Below are 20,852 nucleotides of genomic sequence, written 5' to 3'. Positions count from 1 at the left end.
CCTTTGTGTAAAATGTGTAAACTCAATTAAGAAAAAAAATTCTAACATTAAATAAAAACACTTAAAGGGTTAGTTCACCCAAAAATTTAAATTCTGTCAGTAATTACTCGCCCTCATGTTGTTCCAACCCCGTAAGACTTTCGTTCATCTTCGGAACACAAATTAAGATATTTTTGATGAATCTGAGAGCGGTCTCACTCCTCCATAGGCTTCTATGTAATTGAAACTTGCCGGCCCAGAGAGTTAGTAAAGACAATGTTTAAAATAGTCCAAGTGACTACAGTGGCTCAACCATAAGTTTATCAAGCGTCGAGAATACTTTTTGTGCGCAAAACCCCCCAAAATAACGAACAACATGAGGGTGAGTAATTACTGACAGAATTTTCATTCTTGGGTGAACTAACCCTTTAACTCCCTCAGACATATTGTATAAATAATATCCTTGAACATCATTAGTATTAATACCTGTTGCAATTGAGCCTATAACTGGCTTTGAGGTCACATTGCCGTGCATTGTAACCAAGGTAACAGTGTACCGCCTGGAGGGCAGGAGACCAGTGAGGGTGATTCTGGTTTTGGACCCGTCTAGAGCTATTTCAGAATCATCACTGGAGTCCTGGGTACTGTAGTTCAAGATGAATGCGTCAGCAGGCGGTGCCGGTGCACTCCACGCCACAGTCAATGAATCAGATGTGACTTCAGAGAAGAAGAGCTGCGTGATAGGGCGGAACCCTGAAATTGAATGACAACAACGATATTACGAAATGCTTGCTTCTGTGAGTAAAGATCTCTTAAATGATTGGCACATCCTCACAGGAAGGAGGAATGAAGAGTACAAGAATGAAAAACAATGAGGTGATTGGATGTAGTTTGCAGAAGAGATGCAGCCAGACAATAGATATCAAGCAAAGGATGGAAACTGAATGAAGAAAAAAAAGTGGAAAATGCTGATGAAATATGATACAATCTTGATGCTGTAGATATACATGTGTTGATGCACCCGGCCAAAGCAAGTGAGTGACTGATAACAACAAAGACTAACTGCATAAGGAAGATAAAGTCTGAAGGGTTATTTCTTTGGTAGATGTTAAAAAAAATCTAAATGTAGCAGTGAAGCAAAGTAAAGCAGTGTTTTCCAACAAAGGATTCTCCAACCCACATTTTATGATAGAAATGTTAAATTAAATCAGAGCTGTTAATTTAATGCAATAATTTAGTGCATTAATTACAGAAATAACAGTGGAATAAAAAAAATGCAATTAACCTGGAACCTCTGACACAAGTCATGCGTAAATCCCATAAAAAGGGATTTATTTTTTTACCATTGGAGCAATTGAAGCTTGAAGTACAACTTTCATACCGCTACTACAGCCAACACACCTCACCAAACCACACTACCGAGAACAGACAGAGCCATTCACGCAGGATGCACTCATGGATTCAAAAACAGCTGGACAGAGTGCAGAATGAAACCAGAAAAAGAATGAAAGAGAAAGCAGGGTTCTCAAAACTAATTTTCAAAGTTGAGCGTGGCATACCGCCATAACAATATAGCATTCAAAATGTGATGCAACAGCCAAAGACTGCAACTCGCATGTCTACATAGAACAATAATAATAATGATAATACTTGCATAAAAAAATAAAATAAAAATTAAATAATACAAATGGTTTTTGATGGAATACAAAAACATGTCATGTGTAAAAAGCTTTTAGGTTAACATCAGATGTGTTGACAAAATCAATCAAAAATGGATTGCGGTAGATTGTGATAGTGATATAAAAATATAAATATCTATTTCATAATTTACTTGTCTGCCACAACAATGTCTTTGAATCATTTTCTCATAATGTTACAATATATGCAATATATTGTTTGCGATGTCTTTTGCTTCTTTTTAATAGATTGACATCCCTAATTAAAACCAAATAAATCAAAACAATGTTCTGTTAGATAATTTTAATTTCATACTTTTTTATTAGGGCTATCAACAAATCACATGAATCTTATTAGTAGACATCAAGCAAATGATGAAAATTGGATGAATAAAAGTGGAAAATGGTAATGAAATATGATAAAATCTTGATGCTGTAGATATTTAAGTGTTGATGCGCCAGGCAAGTGAGTGATAACAACAGACAAAATGTCACATGAGCAAAATTATTAAATATGTTCAATTGACTGATAACCCCTGAAGTAAAGGACATATGTACGGCTGAATTTTGATGAAGGATGATTTGAATTAACTAGAAATTAACCTGCTGTGGAACAAAAAAATCTACAAGAGCTGTTAAATCTTCTTTGCACATTGTTGACACTAGCCATGTTTCCATCCACTTGTCAATCGAATTATCTGAAGTTCGGTAAAAAACTTCATGTGAATAAAGGTGGTGAAAGTGTGTTTCCATCAAACGGCTTTAAAGCGGATAAAAACCTGTGCGTAATGACGTCACATGCTGTTTTGCGATCAAATTGGTATATCGAATTGATTTGAGACATGTTAAGGGGTTTCCATTCATTTTCTCACCGAATTGCACAACATTCAAGCCAACATTTGCGAACAAAGTTTTACTAGGCAAAATGGATTGCACCATAATAACGTTTCCATCCGCGTTTATCGCATAAGCCGTATATCGATCAAGATAAAATCCGATGAGACCGATAGTATTTCATTTGAGCCGATATTCATGAAATTCAATCGAATTTTACTGTTTTCATAAGGCATTTTTCATTCGATATCACTTAATGCGGATAAAAACGTGTGGATGGAAACATAGCTACTGAAGCAAAAGTCTTACTTCCACACCATGCTGCATTCCTCATGCAATTATCAGAGAGATTAACGAGAGACTTCTGCCCAAAACTGACATGACATGTCATGAGGCAGTGGTGAGGCAATGCTTTGAACACTCAGTCAACAGTGATTCCTGTACTCGAGTTCCCAAAAGATCAAATTACCTGTGAAGGCATCAATAGTAGCTGCAGTGCTCTGCTGCCTGCCTCTCTGTGCTGCGACTGTAATGGTGTACTCTGTGCCCGGCTCTAGACCTGTCAGTGTGGTGGTGGTGACGTCCTTGGGCACCGTTAGCTCAGTTGTGACTCCAGTGGAGGATGTGTAGGTCACCCTATAGTGATCAATAGGCCCCTGCACTGTGCCCCAGAACAGCTTGATGGTGTTATCTGTAGAGGCTGTGACTGTCAAATCCAAGGGGACATCCAGACCTAAAGATAAAGAGTATACTGTGACTGTGGCTGTTTCAAGGTTTGTAATGGGAGTACTACACTGTTTGGTTCAGTAAACATATTTTTATGCCATCACAAACATCATATATCAGTTCTACTGGCAAATACAGATTTGCACGGTCAGCAGCAGAAATACAAACTCCATACTATTGAAAATAAATTTATTTCACTGTGATCTGGCAACGGCAGACCCATAATCTTCTCGCTTACCCGTTCTGGCATTCATCGTTGCCGGGGTACTTTGGTTGGCCCCTACAACAGCTGAAATTCCTATGCCATACTCTGTGCCAGGCAGTAAATCTAAAGGGGAAAGAAAGGGAAAGAGAAAAGGAAAGAGAGAGCTAAAAAAAGATCAATACATTTGGCAAATGAGCAATATATTTTGTTGTCACTATATAAGTATAAAAATAGATTTGTGGGCGCTCAGAATTAACTCATAATGAGAAGAAAAACATCAGGAGCAACTGAATACCTGGATGTGACTTGTAATATCTTTGAGAAACAAACAAATAATTTCTTTTCAACACTTATTGTCAGAAATGTTGCTCACTTGAATAAAAAAGCTGTTAAAGAGAGAAAAAAATCAGTATGGCAGCAAATTTAAAAGAGGATTCACTTTTAAGTTTTCCATAAAGTCCATGCATATCCAAATGTACACAAAAGTGTACTACAACTGTATTTTGTGTGCAAATGTTTAAGAACACTAAAAATATTACACTGAAAATAATGTTGATCACAATTCACATTTTTGGAGAAAATAGCGAGTTAATAAAATAAATGCCTTTATGATGTACTCAAAAAAAGACCTCAATTCATCAGTGACAACGCAATGGACAAAAAATATATATTTATATATTTAAAATGTTATGATTAATGTGAATGTGGGATGACATGCTGTTTTATAATAATTTTCTACATGATCTACATGCAGGAGCACTGGCCATGAGGCTAACGGCCTTGACGGTTTAATTGAAAATGTTCGATTTTTTATTTTATTTTAAAATCCATTTACATTTAAGAGAAACACTTTTATTATAAATAAAACCATTTTAAATTGTTTTACATATCCTATATATTCCAGTACTACGAAATAAAGTAAAAGGTTCGGTTTGAGCTACCATTGAGAGTAGTTTTGGTGGTGGGGCCATCGTTGCGCGGGACAATGACTTTGTCATACTGATCGCCAGCCAGTGTGCTGTAGACCACACTGTAGCCTTCTACATCTGCCTCACTATTGTCCCATTCCAGCTCCAGGCTAGTGGACGTTTTTGACAGCACTCTCAGGTTCTTTGGTGCATCGATTTCTGAGAAAAAAGATACAATCGATAATGAACTGGTCACTCAGATGGATCACAGAGAGCTAGAAATAGATGTCATGCATTGTTATCATGTTGCATTTTTGTAATCAAATATAAATGTTTACTTCTGTGAAGCAGACTGATGAAGCACACTTCACTAAAAGATCTTTATTCTTTTAACTCTGATGAAAGATTATTTACACAGTCAGAACTGCTTTCTTTCACCTGTCGTGAACTCTGTGGAAATGGCTCCACTCTCACTGCCATTCCGGACTCCACAAACTGATACTTCATATGTGGATCCAGGCCTCAGTACTTGGAGGGAGTATTGGCTCAGAGTAGGCTGCAGGCGAAAGGTGGTCTTAGGTCCGTCCACCCCTACCAGCCCGTACCGCAATAAAATCTGCTCCACTTTAGCCTTGGGTGGGCTCCACTCCACAAAGGCAACCGTGTCGGAGATGTCTCGAACAATAAGCTGTGTTGGCCCATCAATTACTAAAGAAGAAAAAAATAAGACAACATCAATGAAATGAGAAAAGTGTGGTCAGAGCTTCTCAATATGCTTCAAGAGTTTTCAACCATGAGTCAGTGGACACCAGAGTGCCCGTAAAGCACGGGAGGGGGTCCTTGGAGAAGATATAGAAAACATACCGAATTGTCTTTTAAAACTCTGACATTTTAAACCGTTTTAATAAAAAAATAACTAATGATCTGATAACATTAAAGTGAAATAAAAAATAAATAAAAACTAGCAAAGGATAAACATCCTTGATCTGTAAAGGTTTAAAACTCTATAATATAAAACACAATAATATAGAAGAACATTGTAACATTGGCATTAAAGTTTTTTTTTTTTGGCATATGAGCCTTGGGGAGTTTATTTAATGATTTTAATATACCGGTGCTTTCTGTAAAAACATGAAAGTCTGGATGATTAAATACAGTGATGAATGATGGGCATAAAAAACAACCCTGTTTTGAACTATTAAATACAAATGAAAATAAAATACAAATGAGCAAATATGTGAATTTGCTTAAAGCTTATTTTTTCACACAAAGAAGCCCTAAGCTATAGAACTAACATGGCTTATTGGATGTAGTCAAAATGTCCACAAAAAAGATTTTTATTGCTTTATTTCTTTATTTATCGCATCATAAGAATATTACCAAAGTAATGGAGCAACATAAAAGTCGTGGCAAAACTTATTTAAAAACGAGGAAGCACAATGTTGTAGGAATGTGCAGAACCTGATAACACTGAATTTGCAAGTTAAGCTTGAACTTTAAATATACTGAAATAAGACTGTCTGACATCTTAAAGGTGTAATTTATGTGGCACAAAAAGTACCAAATGAAATTGCGAAAATATACTTTTTTTCCAAAACGTTTTTTTGCCCTTTCCTCATCTATAAGTTGCTCATCAAAACTATAGGCTACTATATCTTGCAACAAATACTACTTTGCCAGAAAACATGGCAACATCAGAACACATGGCTGTCAATGGTGAAATATGCTTTTTATGGTTTTATTACAGCTAAGCAGCCAAACGCTGACCTCTTTGGCCAAACAGGTAGTTCTGAGCCACTGGTTTAGCCAAAAGTTTCCATGTTGGACCAGTCAAACCAAACAATGTTTGAAAACTGAGAGCCACAGTGTATACAATGAAGTCATAATATTAAACTGGAAAAGTATTTTAATATTGAGAATTACACACTTCACTTTTAACTTATCCATGTTTTCAAGGACAGTTAATGAGAAAGTATTCACCAGATATTGACAGCAGGCAAACACACACTCAAGTTACTGAATCAAGTGGCCATGCTGAGCCTCCAACAGGCTCTTTTAATAAGACGCTAACTGGTTGTGTGAATAATTAACCTGCTTCTTTATATAGGGCAACATGACCATCTGCCTCAGAAACAAGTATTGTGACGGAAGATGAACACCTCTGGTACTTTTGACCTCATCTCTAACCTCGCCCTCATTCTGCTGTGATATGTAAAACGCTACTAATTGGACCAGGTAAGACTGCACTGAATACCACATTTCCCTTTTAAAGAATAAGTCCAAAACATACAGTATATTGTGCATGATACCATTGTAACTCTCTACAGGATATTACAACTACAAAATGTGACCGTTAATCAAACACTGGGGTTCAGGAGGAACCCCAAGCAAATGGGGAAATGATGTCACGTCAGGTTCATGCATGGGAATATTTACTTTAAGTTCTTTGCACAGCCTATTCAATCCACAAGGGTGATTTCTTGGTTTTATTCAAGGCACACCAGCATAGTCTCATTTTTAAGTCTAGTCACACCAGAGACCAGGCAATAGATTACTGTTTATTTTTTTCCTAAAAATGTTGTATTTTAGCACTTAAGCGTAATTACTGTGAAGCAGCTTGCAAACTCACGAGGAACCAAGCGTGTGGTTAGCGAAAACTCGTCTTCCTAGGCTTTCTCTGGGGATAGATAAATCTTTGCACACATAAATAATTAAATGACATCAAATTTGTCTTTCTTTATCCAATAAGGTATCCGCAGTGGACATGTGAAATATTAATGAACTCGCATGCATAATTAATGTCTCTTTAATTATGCTCGATGGTGAGGCCCGTAGAAATTAATGGCGTTTTCACAGCAGACATGCAGTTTCAATTGTCCATGAAAAGTTCAATTGAATCTAAACCTACTGTCTGTCAGTGACAGAAGAAGAATTCTTGGGTGAAGTTTACATTAAGTGCATAATTGCTGGCAGACTCACCCATTCATCATGGTGACATTTTCCATTAACTGAAGCAATGTGACACCTCCTTGCAGTTTATGCCTTTCCGGCCCAGTCTAGCCCCTCTCACACACCTTCCTTTGTGAGTGCACTATATCACTATATGTTTTTCAGCATGTCTTGTCAGACATATTTGCAATAGTGTTTCGTTCTGACAACACTGTCAGCAGAGTAACAGTAAAATGATTGTGTTCATAGTATAGTTTGAATGTGAGCCCTCTGTTCAGCCTACTGCTGCACTACACCGAATTCAGCACCAAGGACAGGGGGAAAACAACAGGACATGGCAGATGGGTGGAGGAAATCACTGCTCAAGCCACTTCCAACTTGTCAACTCCAGCTACAAAAGAGACACTAGTGACTCAGCTGGCTGAGTAACCTGAAGGGAAAAGCACTTCACGTTGTTCTCTCTTTCATCTTCTCTGTGCACAGAATGCAACGGTAAACTAACCTCCCCCTGCACTGTGCAACCAAGCGAGGAGCATTTGTTTGCTTTGCAAACTTTTGTCTCCATTAATGATGAAGCATCCTGTTCTACAATTCCACATTGAGAGCATCTATGCTGTCTATCACAAAACTTGCTTGCTTGACGAGCATAATTAATTCAGACAACTAGGGATGACAAAAGTATCAGTCGATACTAAATAGGGCATTTTATCAAATTATTTCATATTACAATATAATATGAAATAATTTGATAAAATGCCATACTTAGTATCGACTGAAACTTTTGTCATCCCTAGTTGTCTAATATAATACAATACAATACAATACAATACAATATAATATAATATAATATAATATAATATAATATAATATAATATAATATAATATAATATAATATATCTATTCCAAAAAGCATGACTATTTTAACAAGTGGACAAGAAGTGTCCAGTGTTGATTCCTCAATGTCGGTGGAACATTTCACAACTGAAGACAGACCTCATTCCTATACAATTAATTACCATAATAATGCATTAGTTTTATCACTGTGGAGCCATGCAAATGTTTGTCCATGGAAACAATTACTGTATAAACTCCTGAAGTTACACTATGGAATCTTACACAGAACTTCTTGATACAATTTTTGCAATATAATGTCATTATAGGGTGAAAAGGGAAAATGTATATATTGGGAGGCACTCTAGGTAGGTCATTAAAAATCAAATATATATATACAGATAATTCAAGAAAGAATTGAAAGTTATTGAAGAATGAAACAGTGAGGCGTGGGTGTTTCTATAGATTGGCTGGTAGAGCATGGTGCTAACAATGCCAAGGTCATGAATGTGACTCCCTGGGAACACAAAAAACTAAGCATATAACCTGAATGCACTGTAAATTGCTTGGAATAAAAGTCTGCCGAATGCATAAATGTACTACAATGAGTGAGAGGCGTACGTGTGATAACGGTTGCAGTAACAGGCAGGCTCCTGCCTTGATCTTTCAAGGCCACCAGGTTGACAGTGTATTCTTCCCCAGGCCTCAGCCCTGTTTGGTGGAACGATGTGATGGTACTAGGTAGTTGTGCTGTCATCCCTCCATCATTGTCCTTTGGCATGCAAAAGACACAAACACATACAGAAACATCACATTTCACAATTCTGGCATCAGAGTGCAGGCAGGCATGCAGGAACAAACAGTACACCGCTTGAATCAACAGAGATTGTTTTCAGAAGGCAGTCAGCTGTGTAAAAAGAAAACCTGCTGGAATTTCTGTGCAGATACGTTTCACCAGATGTTTGATGTGTTGAATCAAGTCTTGTTTTTCCCCCCAACTTGCTTAGCAGAGAAAGTTGAGAGCTGCACTGCACCCCACAAGACATCAGCTTATGAAATCAGGCAATATCAAAGTGCTTGAGGGTTTCAGAAGATGTGACTGTTTTAAATGTATATTCTTTGCCATTGACCCTGTGAATGGACACTTGTCTCTGCCCTCGCATCCATTACAATATTGTGGAAAATCAGAACGGCTCTTACGCTTTGTAGGATTAAATCCACAGAGGATATGACTTCCACTTCTAATATGATTTCCCCAGTGGTGTGCCGGAGTTGGCACGGTACTCATAGCAAACCCTCTCACCGATGGAAGATTGAAGTGCACCATGATCACCCCCCCCAAAAAAAATCGGCTTCTTTGTATTCACTTCCTATTCTCCCGAAATAGGCTTTTGACTTTCCAAGGTATATTCTTTTTTCATTCCAAAAATGATGGATTTATGTGACTCATGAACCACCCGGAGCTCACTTTGCCAGGGCATAGGCTATGGCTTTAGCTGAAAGCGAAGGCTATATTCATACTGCAAAGCCTCCTTTGAGTCTTAATGCTCAATTCTGATTTATTGCTCAGATCCAATTTCTTTGTGTGGCTGTTCACATCGTTTTTTTTAAATGTGGCAAATATCCGAGTGTGAACTGGTCACATGCACAACATGCACAACATGCACAAAAGAACAATAACAAAAACAGCACGCAGTCATACGGACCATCCATCCATCCATCCATCCATCCATCCATCCATCCATCCATCCATCCATCCATCCATCCATCCATCCATCCATCCATCCAGGACAGAAAACTGCACACTTCAAATGCTCAATAAGAAGTGTGACTATTATTTGACTGAGCTTTCAGAACTGTCTGCAGATAGATTTGCCAAATCATCTGCTGGCTGAAGGAAGTTGTTTGTGTGAACCATTTAAGTAAACCATAATTCCCAATTTACCGGTTTCCATTACACTCAAGCACACCTCTGATATGTCAGATCTTTTTGTTGGAGGGGAGCATGATGTTTACAAATTCAATGGCTGGTCTTAATAGTAACACTACAACTAAACAAAATGCCTCAGGGGCATTATTATATACATTATTAAATTATTATACATAGGGAGAGATGTTTCACCTCGATGTGAAATGACAGGTATGTTGCACAGGAAACATGCTGTTTTGCATACGTCGATGTCTCCCACTGCTATTTCATAATGAGACACCAAGCACAAGCTCCACATTTTATTGGCATCTTCCTGTGAGGGTGCAGTATGCACATGCTGAAAATGTTTTGTCCTTTCTCCAGATGGAACATTTGAAAGGGGATTAGTGAGAACATCTCTGCCTGGATGTATTGTTGTTTCTGCCATGATGCAAAATAATTCTCTTTCAAACACGGACATATTGACATTTATCATGCTGAGAGGCACCTGTCAGAAAACGAATAATCTTTGGCTTAAAAAGAAGCATTTATTTATCAGCTGTGCACAGATGTCTGTCAAAACCTTACACTGCAGTTTCCTTGTTTACTGTTGTTGAAATACAATGCGGTGGATGGTAAAGTCCACAAATGCTACAATATTCCGAAACCTCTGTGTTGTTACGCCAGGAGCTACAGCAGGGGCAGAATCAAATGATGTGTGACCTTCTAAGGAAAGCCTTACCTTGGGAATGAAGCTTATTTCCCAACCATCAAACAAGTAGTCTAAGGGTTGCCACTGAACCTCCACGGATGTCTCCATGATGGATTTGAAGAGTAAACCGTCTGGATTCGAGAGATCTAAAAGGTACAGATTGATGCATTATTGGCCTCCGTCCTGTGTGTGTTCAATAAATCAACATTTTCCCAGCCAAGACAGATCTTTACTCTCAGCTTTTAGCTCTGTAAAAAGAGGGCTCTATACAGAGCGGTTTACATTGCAGACATATTCAGGATTTATTTGATTTTTTTTTTCTAAGTTATTTTCAATATGCAGTGTGTCTTCAATCAGTTTACATTTATTTTATAACACATGGAGTCGGGAAACCCAAAGAATAGAAGTCAGGAAATAGTATTACAGTCATTTCACAGTACACAAAAGTGAACCTTCAGCCTTTTCAGTGTCAATAATCGTAAGAGCCTCCAGAGGATTTGAAAATAATTTCATGGAAACAGTAATAAAACACTATCTCTGCTGGGAGCGTTCTGCTTATTCCACGTGTATGATGACATACAAAGGTGTGTAAGTAAGTGATAATGTACAGTCATACAATAAGTATTGCTAAATAAACTCTGACAGTAGTCAATACTCTCGGTTGCTCTCCTTCTCACTGGCACTACCTTTCAAAAGTTTGGTGTCAGTAATATAGTTTTTTAAAATAAGAAATAAATACTGCTATTCAGCAAGGATGGATTTAATTGATCGTAAGTGTCAGTAAAAACATTTAAAATGTTCCAAGAACGAAAGAATTATATTCAAATATATGCTGTTTTTCTACTTGTATTCATCAAACCATTTTCATCTTTGAAAACAATAAGAAATTTTCTTGACCATCAAATCAGCATTTTAGAATAATTTCTGGAGGATCATGTGACACTAAAGACTGAAATAAATTATAAAATAAATTAAACTAGAAAAGTTAAACTAGTTATTTTAAATTGTATCAACTGTTATTTTTTCTCTTATTCATTCCTTTCTTGCAATGTTTCCCAGGATTTTATACATAATTACAATAATGTTCAACATTAGTCTCATCTTTGTTAGATTACAGAAATTATGGTTCCACTAGTTGAATACCTCAGATGTATAAGTCAGATCATGATGTCGGCCAGATGCCACATGCAAATTGCTATTTCTTTCAAATTCATTAAGTTCTAATTATCTTTATTATCATCCCTGAATTACCTGCGAAAATGTACGAAAACAGAAGGCCAATCAGTGGTGCTTTGTGATTGTCTGCAGAACGCCCCAACTGGCTTTTCACAAATAATGGAATATTTGTTATGATGTGTTCTATTGTAAGCTAAGGCATTTTGCTCAAGGCTGACAGGCAGTGACTGTATACGAAAGGCCCTCTTGCATTTTGCCAATCTGGCACTGCTACTCACCAGGTGGTGGGTGTCTAATCATATCCTGTTGGCAAAGACAGCCAGTTGTTCCTCTGAAGAAGTAACATGCGGTATGTGTGTGTGCAAATGAGATTGTGAAAGAGTGTGTAATCTCACATCCAGGTCTATTAAACCTGGGTCATGCTTGGGTAACAATGATGCACTTACAATGAAAATGTCACATTCAAGATATATGCAAAACACCTCAGACATTTCCATAGAAAAAAGCCTTATCTGACCAAAACACTGATGTTTTGGAATAAAAGAGCTCTCAGGAGAGAAGTGCACTCACAGGTGGAGGCTAAAGTGTTCATAGGGGCACTGATGATGTTGTCGATCACTGCGTACACGTTGATGTTGTATTCCAGACCCGGCTCCAACCCTTTGATGGTGGTGTTGGTAATGTTTCCTGGGACTCTGATCTCTAGTTGGACTCCACCAGGGGTCGTGGGGGCATAAGTGATGAGATAGTCTGTCAGGAACACAGGGCCCTCCCACTGCAGATCAATGGTGTTCTCTGACACTCCCCGAACTTGCAGATTCATAGGAGGTGACACTGTGTAAAAAGGGTAGAGGATATCACATGAATATGAATCATCCTGATCAAAAAGCAATCATTCTTAGGAGTCGGAGTTATGGAAATTTCTTTAACGTGATCTGAGGCAAATCACACAGGAAGCATTTACCACAGCTAGCATTGTTATGTTGTGGTGTTGCAAGGCAGCAGATTTACATGCTTGTTCAAGCCACATCCAGTATTATCTGACATCGATGTCCTGGTATATGTAGTAAACTTGAAAAAAGTTAGAAAATGTAGCTAAGAGTTTGAAGGATCCCACTTGGGCTACCCCTGAGACTAAGAAGCAACCAGGGTCTCCAGAACACATGAGACTTCCTCCTGATCTGGGCTCATAGGAGTAGCTATAAGTGGCCCCTAAGGAATTACTAAGGACTTGAAGAAGCAATTCAGCTTCTTCCACACGAACAGGACAGACTGGTGTTCCTTCTGTTCTCCCTCAAAACAGAGAAAAAAGTCCCAGGGTGCATACTTAGCAAAATTTATCACTCTGGCATCTGTGCTTTTCACCCATATCAAGCTGCCAAGCTCCCTTTTTATTTTTAAGGAGGAACAAGAATCCAGGAAGCGAAGCAGATACAGTCTAAGACAAAAAAGGGAGCAATGGTCTGTCCAACTGGAAGTCTCAGCACCTACAAAATTGTAATTGTAAAATGTAATTATTATTTCAATTGTCTTACTATGTCAAGAAATGCATATTCAGCATAATCATCATATATTTTCTAATAATCTATTCAGCATTTATTTATTAATCTATTGTAATAATAGATAAATAAAGAATATTTTGACAAGATAGTATTAAGTAACATTTTGTAACAAATTATTAAGTTACAGTTTTGTTGTATTTACATTATGTGTTGTGAGTTTTTTTTTTTTTTTTATGTCATTAAGCATCACAGCATCACAAATTCAAGGAGTTATTTCTCAATCCACTCCAAATGAATTTATTCTCAGCTTGGTACGTGCATTAGCATCGCCAGCCTGCTTGTCTAGATTATCAATTGTCATGTACTGAAGCAACAATGTGTCAGATAACAGTCTTTCAGAATAACTTCAAGACTGTATTTGGGCAAGTGTGTAGTGTAAATTGCTATTACTTTATGATTACTTTTGGTTGAATTATAGTTGAAAGACATGCTAAAAGCGGGTGTAGTGCTGTGTTAAAGTTTGCAATTTAATTCCTTGAATAGAAAATATCTGTGAATAAAAAAAAAAATCATTGTCAAAGGAAGACATTTCACAAAAATTATTTCATTTTGAGCTATTTGAAATTTTCAAAAAAGGAACTTCTCATCACATCCCATTTCCTTGATTACTTCGTTTTCCCTCTTTGCTACCTGTTTGCAAAATACTTTTTGCTTACGGTTTCATCTGCCTAATGAAATGAGAAAATTGGATAGATTAACTGAAAGAAAAAGCCATATCCTAATTCATTCCCTTGATAATATGAAGACCTAAGAGAGCAGAGAATCTCCAGAAGCTGTGTGGAGAGTAATAATTGAGCATCCACTCGCAGTATTCCACCATCTTTCGCGCACAACACCCCACTATTTTCTCCTAATTGCAATGAAATAAGCAATTTTGCCTCCACTCAGTCTTGCAGAAAATGAGAGGGAGAGAACTGGGTTCTTAATATGATTTGCCCTTCCCTCTCCCATTTGTGAGATGACAGCTATCTTCAGCGATGTGGGGTTTCGACAGCCTTTTCCACCGACTAGCTGTGAACCTCAGTAAGCGTGATGGAGAAATTGCTTTGGCCAGGTTAATATGACACATCTTCCCCATTGAATGTGACTTTTGACAAATGAATGGTGTTACGCTGTGAGTTGTCACCAATTTTATAGCCATGACTGGAAGACCAGGGGGGCTACCATGGCGTTTAGCATCTGCTGTGTGTGCCGGTAACTAGGGAAACGGTCACTGTTCTTCCCAGAGTGGATTTTTATATTGATATTCGAAAGACAATATACCAGTCGCATTTAGACTTCACTTAATAAAGTGGCTTGTTTATCTGCAATTTGCTTAAAGAGAAAGAATAGATACGATGAAAATACTTTTTGTATTTTCTCAAACAAGCTTTTGTTATGGCTTCATTTCTTCTCTGATGGATTTTAAATGCTCAAAGAACACAAAGTGAGTCAGACATTAAATATTCACTTGCAATATATAAAGCGGAAAGTGTGAATTGTCCAGCACAAAGTCATTTTCCTGGGGAATGTTTAACTACTCTGCTGTACTGTGTCAATACATCAAGCTGTGGTAAGTGTTTGTAATGTTAAAATGATGAATTTTGTTTTCAATTTAACAGAACAACACATGTAATTGCTGCAAATTAAGGTATGAATTACCATATAAATTACAGTAAAAGAACGGATGTATTGTTTCCTTACAGGATTTTTTTTTTTTTTTTTAAATGTATGGGCAATAGGGTCTTCTTAAAGCTGCAGTCCGGCGTTTTTTCCTCTTTGTCGCCATCTCTGTTCGTAATCTGCAATTGCAGTCATTCGCGGAATTATCAACTTTACGCGAGTTGTACTTCAACACCCTCGACACCTCATAGCGCGGATGAACACAATGTTTGAGGAGACTGTGAGGCTGTCAGTCACCGCGTCGGTGTGGATACTGTCATTCAGAATCACAGATTATTCTTTTTGGAATTATGACCAACATAAGAATTTTCACCGGAAAATGTCATCTGAACAAGTAAGAAACATCCACCTTTGTTCTGGTTCTGACATTGCAGTAAATCGCGCTGATTAAATCTAACAATCGCTTATAAGTTATCTTATAAGTTATCATAGTTATCAACAACGTCAGCGTCACCTTCCGATATGTATCCTTGTTTTCGCATGGGTCCGGTTGCAGTCTATTTTTTTCTGTAGCCAGTCCGAAGTCCGTACGAAGTCTTTTGCATTTAACAGCGGGTGAATCTGTTGTCACTGGTGACTGTCGTTTGAACCTTTCTGGATCCGCCATCAAATTGATAAGTTTAATTATATCAAGTGCTGTGAGAAAAGGCTATAAATCTCCACCTCCAGCATCCTCACACGCAATATAGCTTATACTAGCCGAGACTCCTTCTTTATGTGTACAGATGTGACGTAATGATGCAAAGACATGCTCGATTCTCCCGCGGAAATCCACCAGTACCACTGGAGTTAAAAACATTATTACAAGCTTACCGCTTTGAATCGAGCTAAGGCAAGCAGATAGTTTTGAACACTGGCTGGTTATGTATTTTCTCAAATATGTTTTTTAGATAATTTTTAACCCCAAAAAAAACTTACGGACTGCAGCTTTAAAGGGGTCATATAATGGTACATGCACTTTTACAAGTTGATTGTACTGAAATGTGTGTTGGCAGTGCCTGTACACAACCATCATATAATGATAAAAATCCATCCAGTGTTTTTTTTAAATCTCCTTATATGTTTTCCCCTGCCTCAAATCAAGCCGTTCAACGCCCCTCCCACAATTGTTGATTGACAGCAGCGTTTCAACACAGACCCGCCCGCCCTCGCTCGTGAGCGAGCTGTCAATCATACTCTGCGCGGACCGGCGCGGTCATTGTTGATACGCTGGAGCACTGTCTATGAGCAGAATGGCGTCTAAGCGATTGTGGTGTTCTGTTCTTGGGTGCAATAACGAACACAGCAGTCATTTTAATGTTCCTGAATCCGAACCGCTGAAGACGCAGTGGCTGAGTTTGTTTTCGAAGGGAATATTCCCCACGAGCAACGTCAATATTTTCATGTTTGCGCGAATCACCAGACTGCTTTATAAACGAAGGTCAGTATAAAGCTGGTTTTGCTAAGAAGCTGCTCCTGAATAAAAGATCGGTACCAAATATTCGTGTTCCTGCTGAATCTCCAGAAGAACTGAAGTGAGTGTAACGTTTTATTAACCTTTATATTAATATTTATATTAATCTTTGCAAATCGCTGGCTGGACGCTTCACAATGAATGCGTCTAAGGTTTACACTCAGTGTACATTACAGCAAGTTTTCTATGTACGACGTTCTCAATATAATTCATAATCCCACGTCTATAATGAACAACGCGTTATGGTTATTGTGTTACAAACGGTGTACGCACAGAAAAGAGGGGCGGAGTGAGCAAAGCTCATTATCTTTTAAAGGGGTCATATAATGCCATTTTTGTACAAGCTAATATGATTCTTTAGGGTCTAAATTAAAAGTTTGTAATATACTTTAATTAAAAATTCTCATTAGTATTGTAAGAAAACACTTATTTTACCTGGTCAAAAACAGCTCTGTTTTCAGCACGCCGTTTCAGTGCATATGACTTTAAATGATCATGAGCTGCGCTCACTCCGCCCCTCTGTTCTGTGCATACACCGTTTGTAACACAATAACAAAATAACCATAACGCGTTGTTCAGTATTAACGTGGAATTATGAATAATATTGAGAACGTCATACATAGAAAACATGCCGTAATGTACCCTGACTGAGTGTAAACCTTAGACGCATTAATTGTGAAGCGTGCAGCTAGCGATTTGCAAAGATTAATATATTAATATAAAGTTTAATAAAACGTTTCACTCACTTCCATTCTTCTGGAGGTTCAGCAGGAACACGAATATCTGGTACCGATCCTTTTTAGCAAAGCTTCTTAGCAAATCCAGCTTTATACTGATCCTCGTTTATAAAGCAGTCTGGTGTGTGAAATGATTCGCGCAAACATGAAAGCATTGACGTTGCTCGTGGGGAATATTCCCTTCGAAAACAAACTCAGCCACTGCGTCTTCAGCGGTTCGGATTCAGGAACATTAAAATGACTGCTGTGTTCGTTATTACACCCAAGAACAGAACACCACAATCGCTTAGACGCCATTCTGCTCATAGACAGTGCTCCAGCATATCAACAATGACCGCGCCGGTCCGCGCCGCGCCGCGCAGACTATGATTGACAGCTACCTCATGTGCGAGGGCGGGTCTGTGTTGAAACGCTCCCGTCAATCAACAGTCGTGGGAGGGGCGTCCGTTTTATTGACGTCACAAAAACGAACGGCTTGATTTGAGGCAGGGGAAAACATATAAGGAGATTAAAACAAAACCACTGGATGGATTTTTAGCATTATATAATGTTTGTGTACAGGCACTGCCAACACACATTTCAGTACAATCAACTTGTAAAAGTGCATGTACCATTATATGACCCCTTTAAAGGCATATGCACTGAAACGGCTTGCTGAAAACAGCTGTTTTTGACCAGGTAAAATAAGTGTTTTCTTACAATACTAATGAGAATTTTTAATTAAAGTATATTACAAACTTTTAATTTAGACCCTAAAGAATCATATTAGCTTGTACAAAAATGGCATTATATGACCCCTTTAACCCTTTATACATCAGTTCAGAGGTCACTCTTCCACCGGAACTCGACTTGCATACGTTACTGGAAGCCTATGATTATAGTTTATAAAGTTATGTTTATAAAGTTTATAATGTGTATATTTTTCTCAAAAAGAAATGCATCACTTTGCTTTAGAAGGCCTTTATTAACCCCCTGGTGCCGTATGGATTACTTTTATGATGGATGGATGCACTTTTTTGGGCTTCAAAATCTAAGGTACCATTCACTCCTATTATAAAGCGTGGAAGAGCCAGGATATTTCTTAATATAACTCCGAAAATGTGTTCGGCTGGAAGAAGAAAGTCATATACACCTAGGATTGCTTGAGGGTGAGTAAATTATGGGATGATTTTAATTTTTGGGTGAACTAACTCTTTAAAGGGACAATGTGTACTTTTTTAGGTATTTTATTATCTAAAATCAATATTTTTATTCATAAATATGTCCTCAATGGTGTACAAATACCTCTGCCAATTATCGGACTTATCCTTGTAAACGAAGAATTTATTATCTTTATATACATGGGACGGGTAGGTCTACGGAGGCTTCCATGTAGTTCCGCCATCTTGAAAAACTATAATAGCAAGAGAGGGACAAAAAGTACTAGGCCAACGCGTTTCCACAACGCGTTTTTTTTTCAGAGCCAGCGTCACGTAACTGAAAGCAGCAGAAACGGAGGAGCAGCAGTGAGAGGCGCTTGTCACTGCCCCGGCAAGTTTAAAAGGCTGCATTGCACTGTTATTTTTAATGGCGAACCATACATAAAGTCCAAAATAGAACGTAAAAGGAAACATGACCGGAGATTACAAAAAACAACGTCGGGATAGCTTTTTCCAGGTGGAAAGAGCTAACGTTAATGCAGGAGAAAGATTTCAAAACGCTGAAGCCCTGCTTTCTTCTCGACAGGTAAGTCAATGTTACAGTCTTAATTACAAGCTTTTTTCATTCCTTGGTTGTGTACTTTATTATATAGACAGTAGAACATTTATAGTTAAAAGTTAAACAGGCTCTTTGATGAATAGCAGCTATGTAGAGAAGGCGCTAAAAACAAGGTTTGTAAGTTTAATTTTTGTAACCTAGAAATTCGATAAGAATATATTTTAATAGAGCATATGATTGTTCTTGCAACCTGTTCACCCGAAGGAAAACTCGACGAAGTGCTATTAGAAGACATCCTGTCATAGCTCTTTGGTACATAATGGCTACCGTAGATGCAACACGCATTTGAAAAAGCGAGGCGCTGGAGAGCACAATTCGTTTGAATGCAAAAACTATTTCACCGCTGGATGGGAGAAATTCCTACACAATGTCCCTTTAAGGCAGGCTGAGTATACAGACATGTCAAGTAATGAAATATATATAAATCATTATATAACAATATATTTTACTGTACTCAACCATACACATTGAATACTGACCTGAAGCGCAGTCATCCCCTGTATATCCCTCTTGACAGGCACAGAAACCATCCTTACACACCCCTTTCTGGCTGCAGTTATTAGCACAGAAGATGAGAGAGCAGTCTTCCCCCAGGAAGCCGGGTCGGCACTGACAGGTTCCGTTCACACATGTTCCTTGATCTGAGCAGTCGTTCAGACATCTGCCCTGCGAGCAGTCCTCGCCAGCATAGGCTTCCTCGCAAACACACTCACCATCAATGCACAGCCCCCTGTCAGAGCAATCACCTGGGCATCGTGGCTCTGAGCAGTTCTCACCACCAAAGTTACGGTCACATGCACACTCGCCTTCGATGCAAATGCCCTGGCCAGAACAGTCATCTGGGCAGCGCGGTTCAGTGCAGTTCTTGCCAATCCACCCTTCTTCACAAACACACCCACAAATCTCCATGCTGAAGGTGCCATGGCCACACTGAGGGACGAAGTCCAAGCGACCTAAGAGTGAACAAATATGTTGAAGTTAAAGAAACAGTTCACCCAAAAGTGAAAGCCATCATTTTACTCACGCTAACATCATTGAGAAATTTGATTAATGGCGACTGTTAAAGTCCCCCTATTATGCTATTTTAAATGTTCCTAATTTTGTTTTGGAGGTCACCTACAATAGGTTTACATGCATTCAAGGTCAATAAACACCTTAATTTTCTCATAATATATATATATTTTTTACTTTATTTATTTATCAGGGACAACGTACAACATACATTGATCTTACGAAAAGATGTTTTGTACCAGAGTTAGCCGAAGCTAATTTTCATCTGCAGTCCCCGGGCAGGAGACAGACTCTCAGAGTCTGAAAATGGTTCGATCGAATATTCAGTCTCTCTAAACCCCTCCTTTCCGCAAGCCTACTCTGCTCTGATTGATCAGATGGCCCAGTCTGTTTTGATCGGTCTACCGCTTGAGCGCAGAGGCTTCCTCAGCGCTCAATACACAGTAATACGAACAGTGACCATGGCGTTGATTTTACAGTATCAATTCCATAGGCTGGCATTATGCTAATTCGTTTCATAGGTATGTAACAGGAAGTGAGACTGGAATTGCTGACGACTTGTTTCAGCAGTTCAGAATCGATTCTTTCTGTTAGGAGATGATAACTTTATTTGTTGTGCATTTTGATCTTTAAAATGATCTTTGCAGACCTTTTACACTCACAAATTATACACTGCATGAAAGGTAATATTCAAAAAGCATAATAGGGGCACTTTAACACTGTGACTGAATAAGTAAATTTGTGATTTAAAGGGGACCTATTAT

General features: G+C 38.3%; 1 protein-coding gene across 1 annotated transcript in view; it reads right to left on the bottom strand.

The window, feature by feature from the left end:
• The window catches only part of tnr (tenascin R (restrictin, janusin)), a 169,596-nt gene that overhangs the window by 34,862 nt on the left and 113,882 nt on the right, over positions 1–20,852 (bottom strand). The window contains exons 5-13 of the mRNA XM_056236462.1: positions 19,557–20,030; positions 12,476–12,739; positions 10,760–10,875; positions 8,730–8,880; positions 4,767–5,036; positions 4,362–4,547; positions 3,454–3,543; positions 2,959–3,222; positions 466–732 (exon numbers count right to left, since the gene is read on the bottom strand). Of these exons, the coding sequence (XP_056092437.1) occupies positions 466–732; positions 2,959–3,222; positions 3,454–3,543; positions 4,362–4,547; positions 4,767–5,036; positions 8,730–8,880; positions 10,760–10,875; positions 12,476–12,739; positions 19,557–20,030 (2,082 nt within the window). The remainder of the gene's footprint in view (positions 1–465; positions 733–2,958; positions 3,223–3,453; positions 3,544–4,361; positions 4,548–4,766; positions 5,037–8,729; positions 8,881–10,759; positions 10,876–12,475; positions 12,740–19,556; positions 20,031–20,852) is intronic.

The sequence above is a fragment of the Rhinichthys klamathensis genome, unplaced genomic scaffold, assembly GCF_029890125.1.
Source record: "Rhinichthys klamathensis goyatoka isolate OS25496 unplaced genomic scaffold, OSU_Roscu_1.1 h1tg000446l_1, whole genome shotgun sequence".
Classification (NCBI taxonomy): domain Eukaryota; kingdom Metazoa; phylum Chordata; class Actinopteri; order Cypriniformes; family Leuciscidae; genus Rhinichthys; species Rhinichthys klamathensis.
The sequence above is the reverse complement of the archived record's forward strand: the minus strand, read 5'-3'. Positions and strand labels throughout refer to the sequence as shown.